The sequence below is a fragment of the Physeter macrocephalus genome, chromosome 13 (genome assembly GCF_002837175.3).
Source record: "Physeter macrocephalus isolate SW-GA chromosome 13, ASM283717v5, whole genome shotgun sequence".
Classification (NCBI taxonomy): domain Eukaryota; kingdom Metazoa; phylum Chordata; class Mammalia; order Artiodactyla; family Physeteridae; genus Physeter; species Physeter macrocephalus.
The window spans coordinates 25,390,039-25,398,799 of record NC_041226.1 but is presented as its reverse complement, the minus strand read 5'-3'; the positions used below and the strand labels follow the sequence as shown (position 1 = coordinate 25,398,799).

Here is an 8,761-nt window from a genome sequence, read left to right as displayed (position 1 = left end):
TATGCGGGCCTCCCTCTGCTGTGGCCTCTCCCGTTGCGGAGGACAGGCTCCGGACGCGCAGGCTCAGCGGCCATGGCTCACGGGTCCAGCCGCTCCGCGGCATGTGGGATCCTCCCAGACCGGGGCGCGAACCCGGCTCCCCTACATCGGTAGGCGGACGCGCAACCGCTGCGCCACCAGGGAAGCCCTTTTTGGTTACTTTTAATGAACAAAAACTTGGATTTTTTTAAATGTAAATTCAAATGGAATTGATAGTTTTTCTCGACCCTCTTATGTTCTATGACAGTAAAAATAAATAAATAAATTTATTTTTTTAAAAAAATAATAATTTTATCCTTGGATATAGAGGTTATTTCCTTTTCCTCTGGAAAAGGTTGTACTCTATGCCTTTGGTTACTTTTAATGAACAAAAACTTGGATTTTTTTAAATGTAAATTCAAATGGAATTGATAGTTTTTCTCGACCCTCTTATGTTCTATGACAGTCTACCCTGTAGGGAAAAGAAATAAAATCAATTTTTTTGAGGAGTATTTCCTATCTTTGCTTTTTTTTAGAAGATACATTTTCACTTTTCTGATCTTAAATGTAAAGATGTAGTTTTTAATGTTTAGACCAGGGATCAGTAAGTAGATTGATCCGTCGATACAATATTGTGTGAAACTTTGAGGTTCCTCCCCTCTCCTCCTTTCTTTCAGGTAAAATTTCTTTTCCGTATGTGCTCCGCCTTTGAAGGCAGTAAGATAGAAATTTAAATCAGTAGCACACTGATTGCCATTGGTGGCAATGGATGTAAAGCGGGACTGAGATTGCTTCGGGAAGAAGCTAGTCAGGAAGGCTTTATAGGGGGGCAGGGAATTGAATCTTCATTTGTGTGTGAATAAACTGATGCTGATTGGTAAAAAGCAATGAAAGGTTACCTGAGTCAGAAGAGCATTGGAGGCCAGCTTGAATAGAGCAGATAGTTCATAATGGACCTTTTTGAGCTGTGTGACATGGAATAGAGTTTAGGCAAACATTTGGTGGAAGGCTCTGAATATGAGGCTGTTTAAATATTGTGCACATTTTTACATATTAGGAAGATGTGTTCTTTCAATAGAATGTTAAAGTTTGAGTCAAATAGATCAGGGGATATGGGATTCCTTTAGCATTTTGATTATTTCGTTGAGAGAAATACTTATTTACATGATTGAATGACATGCATTCAGCATTTTAAAAACTGTTTATTGAATTACACATACAGAAAAGTGCACATATCATAAACATACAGCTTGGTAAGTTTCCAGAAACTAAAGGAACCCATGTAATCAACACCCAGACACAAGGCAGCATGACCAGTAACTCCCCCGTGCCCCCCTTTCTTTCATCACCCCACCTCCCACCCCAATAACCACTATCTTAACTTCTAACAGCATAGATTAATCTTGTCTGCTTTTGTACTTTATAAAATAGAATCATTTTGTATGTGTACACTCCTTCATTTCTGAATTCTTTCCCTAAATATTGTGTCTGTGAGATCCATCTATACTGTGGCATAGTGGTACATCATGCATTCTCATTGCCCTGTAGTATTCTGTTGCACGAATATACTACAGTTTTTTATCCATTCTACTATTGAATGGATGCTGCTGTGAACATTCTAGCACATGTCTTTTGGGAAAGCACATCTGCCTTTCTTTTGAGTATAAACAGAAGTTGAATGGCTGAGTCCTACAGTGTTATGCATATGTTCAGCTTTAATAGATACTACCCAGCAGTTTTCTAGGGTGTTTGTATCAATTTGTGCCTCCACCGCAGTGTACAAGAATTCTGTTGCTCCACAACCTTGCCAGCATACGGCATTTTCCAGTCATCGCTGTTGTTTTCCTTTTAGCTATTCTGCAGATATACAGGGGTGTTGCATTGTGGTTTTAGTTTCTATTTCCCTGATGGCTGATGAGATTGATCACCTTTTCATCTGCTTATGGACCACTTGTATATTTTCCTCTTTATTTATTTATTTTTCATTTTTAAAATTTTATTTACTTATTTTTCGCTGTGTTGGGTCTTTATTGCGGTGCACGGGCGTCTCATTGCACTGGCTTCTCCTGTTGCAGGGCATGGGCTCTAGGCGTGCGGGCTTCAGTAGTTGTGACATGTGGGCTCGGTAGTTGTGGCTCACAGGCTCTCGAGCACAGGCTCAGTAATTGTGGCACACAGGCTTAGTTGCTCCATAGCATGTGGGATCTTCCCGAACCAGGGCTCGAACCCGTATCCCCTGCATTGGCAGACGGATTCTTAACCACTGCGCCACCAGGGAAGCCCTATCTTCCTCTTTAATGTCTAGTCTTTTGCCAATTTTTATTAGATTGTCTCGCTTTTTTTGTACTGACTTGTAGGAGTTTTTTTTAATATATTCAGCTATCTGACATTAATGAAATTTTTAATGGATTTTATGGATTTTTCTAAGAATATGAATGAAAGAATTCCAGAAACTAAGAGCCTTTCACAAAGGAAATATTTATCCATTTTGTATAATGACTCTTTCATATATATTATTTATTTCATTAAAGCCATTTATATTTCATTACAGCCATTGCCATGTGTCAGATGAGTCAAAATGGTCCCATTTTTGAAGCGGTAATAACTGAGTTGTATAAATGCCAGAAACAATAATACAGTGTGAGTTTTTTATTTTTTCAGATGACAATTTATGAAGACTCAGTTGCAGCTCACCTTACAAAAATCCTCAATTCTGATGAACATGCAGTGGTCATATCATCTGCCAAGTGAGTTGTGGAGTTCAAGTCATGATACAGTTATATGGTGAAAATGAAAGGAAAGCTGTTTCCTACCACTTATGACATTTCTTCGTGATTTCCGTCCCCCCAAATATCTGTGAAGTTAGCATCTTATTTGCAGTGGAGTTTATTTAGAGGCTATTTTTTTGAGGCTTAATGCGAAACATTTTTGTCAAAAAGGTACAGTGAATGTTTAGAATTTGATTAATCCAAGTTCTTATTTAAAGAAACATTTATGATTAATTATGATGTGGAAAACACATTTCACTATAATTCATTATTTCCATAAACAGTACTATTCAGGGATTGTTTACACCAGGAAAAGGAAAATAATAATGAGATTCTTCAAAATGACATTTCTCGGTATGTTTAAATTATGTAATTATATTTTAACTCAAAGTTATCGGACTTTAGTTAAGTTGATTCCATACATGGAGCCAAAGCTACTTGATTTTATTATCCCGAATGTTGCCTGGCTGGAATTTAGGATTTAGTCTTAAGCACCCTATACCGCTGTCATGAGAACTGGAGAGTCAACTACAGGAAGGAGTGAAACCCACTGAAATTTTCAGCTGATGAGCAAAAGTAAAAGCATGCTCTAGGATTCAGGCTTAGCAAGGAAATATTACTGATATACAGAAAGAGAAGAGAAAGGGAAGGGAAAGAAAGGGAGTGGGGAAGTGATGGAGGGAAAAATACACAAACTTTACATGTTACATACTTAATTTGCAAAGAAGTCACGGAAAGACAAAATAAATCATGAAAAACAAATCTGCTTGTGACCAAAGCACAGATGTAGTGACAATTGCTTTTGGCGCCATAACCTTCAGCAATAGGAGATAGGACTGAGCGATAGGAAAAGAGTTAACGGCAAAACGCAAGGGAAGCACACTGGTTGCCCAGATTAGTGGGCTTCAGATGCCCTTTATTTGATGGGCAGTGCTGCTGATGGGTTTTTTGGTTGATGCCTCAGTTGGGTGTTTTTTAATTAGTTATATTGCTTTATGGTGAAATGTACAAATCTCTACTTTGTCCCAGGCCTTAGCACTCCCTATTGTCTTTCTCCTCTTGGGCCAAATTCACATACCAAAGTTACTTCCTCTGGTATTTCTTAAGTTACTTCTATGAGGAAGACATTTGCATTTGCCACCCTTGCCCTATGAGTCAAGTGCCTCTTTATGGGACATGTTAGAGGACATGGCTAGAAAAGATTGAAAGTTTCAATGGAAACTTTAAAGGTATAACAAGTTATAGAATTATTCTATAATACAGTTAAGTAAATATTTTATTTGGCCACCTTTCTTAGTTCAGATGTTAGCAAAGCTTTAATATTGGCTTTCGGGAGTTTGATTACTGCCTCTTTTACATTTTATGTGTTTTTTATTTTTATTTCTTTAAGATGTTAATTAACTCATAACTGTCTTTTTTTCAAATAAAATTTTATGCAGGATCCCAATATTAAAAAACTAAAGGGGCTTCCCTGGTGGCGCAGTGGTTGAGAGTCCACCTGCCGATGCAGGGGACGCGGGTTCGTGCCCCGGTCCGGGAAGATCCCACATGCCGCGGAGCCTGTGCTCCGCAACGGGAGAGGCCACAACAGGGAGAGGCCCGCGTACCGCAAAAAAAAAAAAAAAAAAAAAAAAGAAACACTAAAATTTTATTTTGTTGGCATTAATACATTGGATAGGATTAAATTATTAGTTATTTAACAGAAAAATAAACAATAAGGTTATAGGTGACAGTTTTAGTTTTATGTTCTATGCAGTTTCCAATTATTTCTGTATTTTATGTTGGTTACATGGTCGTAAGGATGCCATTTTTATTTAATTGAAGACAATTTCCTTACAGCCACGTAACCAACATAAAATACAGAAATAACTGGAAGCTGCATTAAATATAGTACGAGATTTGCACAAAAAATAGTGAATTCTAAAGTAAAAGCTAACATAGTATTGTTCTCTTGTATACCTAACAGTTATTTTAAAATGTTAAGAACGTTTAAAAAATTATATTCTATATTTCTAAATGAAATTTTAATCAAGCCTTGGTGAAATCCTTGAAATAGTTCTGAAAAACAGCTTGAAAACCGCTGACATACGTCACAGTGCTGTACTATGTCAGTCTGAGGTCCTAGATGAGATGCAACCATTTGCTGGCTTTGTGACCTATGCCTGTTTTATCAAGTGTAAGAATGGAAAGAATGCCTGTCCTTCCTCCCTCATGGAACTGTTCGGGGAATTAACTTGAGTAATGAAATAAATTTAGAGCTTATAAACTACAGAGTGCTATATTAAATTATGGTATCATCACCTCATGTTTTACCCAACTGCATTTCACATTTTTTCCTTGACCTTGGCCTGGCTCCTTGTCTAGGCTGTACTCTTAGCTTGGCTTTGGATTCCTCCCTGACTAGCTCATTTGCCTTTAAGCAGATTCTGTTACAACCTTGGTCCCCTCTTGTCACTTGTCTGAGCTCCCAGGCCTGCCCAGATGCCTGAACTTTACAACAGCAGATTAAAGTTCTGGGGGATTTGCCATAAAGAGGTTCAAGAGAGAAAAGAGAGGACAATATGTAATAACTTTGTACCAGTGATATAGTATATTTTTACTTTGACTTTTGTTATGGATTTTTTTCAAATATGCAAAAAAGTAGAGACACTAGTATAAGGATTTCCCAGCATACCCATCACTCAGCTTCAGTATGTATCAACATTTTGTCATCTACTCCCCACTTTTTTTGCTGGAGTATCTCTAAGCAAATCCCAGAAATCATTTTATTCCACTTTCAGTATGTATATCCAATAATCTTTTTAAAAAGTCTAATAAAATTAATAATAATTACTCAACCTGTATTCCATTTCCCCTAATTTTCTTGAAGTTTTTTTTAGACAATTGATTCATTCAAATAAAAATCCAAACAGGGCATGTATTGCATTTGGGTTTATGTCTCTAAGACTTAGAAAATCTATAATAGTTCTCCCTACTTTTAAAAAACTGTGTTATTTGAGGCACGACATATACACAGTAGAGTACTCAAATCATAAAGGTACAACTTAGTGATTAGAAAAAGATAATACACACACACATTTACATCTACATTCTATTAACTACCACCTAGATAAAATAAAGAATTCCCTTCTTTTGTTAATGCCATTTACTTGTTGAATGATACGTTAAGGCAGAACGTTTCAACTAAACCTCTTGTGTATGTTTATATTTGTTTCATAAAATAGTAATTCCCAGTAGCTTAAGCTATTTTTAACTATTTTAAAATGTTGAAAATGCTGAAAGTGTGACTTTGAAATCACACTGCTTTTAAGTATACGTTTTATTTCTGTTTTAAAAACCTCTGCATTCACCGTTTAGGTATAACAGAAAGTGAATTCATTCCAGCAGATTATAAATATCCTCTGTCTTCTGGAATATGGAACTTAGTGGACCGTAAGATTCCCCCAACTAAGTGGCAAGCATTCCCTAACACAGTATCCCCCTCTCTCCCTGAGCCTCTGTCTGCCTCAGCAGCATGGCACAAGTGAGGAAGCACCTCTGCTGACCCTTTCATTCCTAAGCTGATGGACCGACAGGCTCTGCCCCTAGGAGTTAGTGAAATGCCAGCAAAAGTAGCTATGATAATGTTATGGCATTATGCAATTTCACAAATCCAAGAGGAAAATTTATCAACACAGTGCTGTAATAATAACAAGGAAAACTTTTATTTTGGAGTTCCGTAAAGAGGAGGGAATGTCATTGTTTCCCCTTCTTAAACGTAGAAAAACTTTCAGTAAAGTTCATAGAGGAAATTTCATAGTAGCCTGTCTGAATATTTCAAGAAATTCCATAAAAATATTATACATGAAAAAAGAAGACCAAGCTTGACTTGAAACACATGAATGAATGAATCTCTGATAAATGGTTAGCGAGAGTCTCTGTAGAAATTTGTTTAAAAGCCCAACCAAAAAGGTTAAAGGTTAGGAAGTATTACCTTTTGTCCAAGTGAAATCTAGCAATGGTTGCCAAAAATAACAAACAAAACAAAAAATGTGAGGAGTCATTCATTTATTTCTTAGATGATAAATGTGAAGGTTTGAAGAGTGTGTGTGTGTGTGTGTGTGTGTGTGTGTGTGTGTGTGTGTGTGTACTGTACCTATTGAATGGCTCGATTTCCTAATACTTAAGTAACTGGAAAGTTTATGTCACTCACATACCAGAGAAAATTGTGAGTATAATAGAAAAAAATAATTGCTGTAACCTGGGTTTTTTTTCCTAAAATTCCTCAACCTTTATCAATGTTAAAGATAAATATTATTATTTTAAAATAGTCTGATATTGTTTTCAAAATCACTTTATAAGTGCTTGCTACAAAAAGCTGGTCATATACCATTCTGTTGGTTGTAGTTTTTAATCCAACACCAGTTCTAAAGACTTTTGGCAAATTTTTTAATGTTTCCGATTTTTTTCTTTTAGTCTATTTCTATTGCAAAGAAACCATATGTAATTAAAAGAAACAAACAAGTAAACCATATATTGCTGACACTGACAAGACCTAAATTCAGTTAGTCTGCATGGTATTACATTGGTTATCTTAAGGAAAAAAAATGAATGGATTTACAGAGAATATAACTCAAGTCAAGTGGCAGGTTGGTTTCCAGCATAACGCACAAACTCTTTCCTCTACAGGAAGGATATAGTTACCTATATAATGAATAGGAGAGCAACAGTGACACCATTAGTGACAGATTTATTCTTGTTTGCTCAACACTGAAAGTCCTGTTATAATACGTAAGGTGCAGAAGATAATGCTTTCTTTTTTAAATAAGGTCTACAACTACTCTTCTCAAGAATTTTAAAAATTTAAATATTTGAGAAAGGCTTGTTGTAACCTTAAAATCACTGATTTAAATTATGTAGAGCAAGGTTTATTCATGTATCCGTTTATCACTTTGAATGTCTTTACCTTATATAGGACACGTTACACAGCAGATACAAGTATGGGTTTATAAACAAATGATCCCGATATTTTAACAGTTTACTTAATTGTGCTTATTTTTAAATATGTTTGTGAATCAAAGCAAATCAGCCTACTGAGTTTCCTGAATTGCACGATTTCTTTTCTTCAAAGGGTACTTTGTGAAACTGTAAAGGATTTCGTTGCCAAAGTAGAGAAGGCGCATGAAAAAACATTGGAAAAAGCTGTTGCAGCCGATGCCGTGGCCAATAAAGTAAGCGGGAAGTGTTCAGGACGTGAAGGTTTTTTACTGACAATGTTGAACTGTGTTTTACAGCTAAATTGATTAAGTGACTTTCCTGCCAAAACATCTTAAACCAAGAGAAAAATTACTTTTGAATCAGATATGAGGGTTTAAAACATGCTTTATGGTTAGTCCCTTTAATATGTAGGAAAACTGCATTGCTGACGACCAACATGCCGAACTTGATAACTCAACTCCTTTTTCCCACTGGTTGACATTTTGAAGGAGAAATGCACAGTAGTCGGGTCACGTGGCGGGAAATGCTGGGAAGCTGGCTTTCCAGTGGGAAGAGGAATGGTGTTCCACTTCCAGACAAACCTTGGCCACTCAAGTTCTCCCAGCATCGTTGCTTGGATTTCCCAGATGTTATGATCCTCGGCCTCTTTCAGGGTTCTGTTTCTTGCTTTGCCTGTCTCTTTATAGATATTTCTTTTCCGTTGTGAGCTTTCTGAGGCTAAAATAAGAATAGTTTACTGAACCTTGAAAGCTACCATCTTTGCTTTCATTTGTTCACGACAGGGCATTCTCACAAAAGGCTTGGCTCTCTTGGGCTTTGCAAAGGCATGATCTTCCCCAGCTGTAGATGGTGGTTTGATTGAGTGGAAGGAAAAGAAAATAGAAATATACATTTGAAGTTTTCAGCCTCTTTCTCTTGTTTTTCTGCTCTGTGGAGAGCTTCAGAAAACAGAAACCCTCTGTAGTCACACTTCTTTCTCATAACTATCTCTGCTGTAA

At 36.7% G+C, this 8,761-nt stretch overlaps 1 protein-coding gene across 8 annotated transcripts in view; it reads left to right on the top strand.

The window, feature by feature from the left end:
* The window catches only part of DGKH (diacylglycerol kinase eta), a 175,631-nt gene that overhangs the window by 125,688 nt on the left and 41,182 nt on the right, over positions 1-8,761 (top strand). For all 8 annotated transcript variants that reach the window (XR_003682539.2, XR_003682538.2, XM_055089442.1 and 5 more), the window contains 2 exons: positions 2,680-2,765; positions 7,897-7,996. Coding sequence is in view for 6 of the 8 variants with exons in the window: in XM_055089442.1 (XP_054945417.1) it covers positions 2,680-2,765; positions 7,897-7,996 (186 nt within the window). In the remaining 2 variants the exon portion in view is untranslated. The remainder of the gene's footprint in view (positions 1-2,679; positions 2,766-7,896; positions 7,997-8,761) is intronic.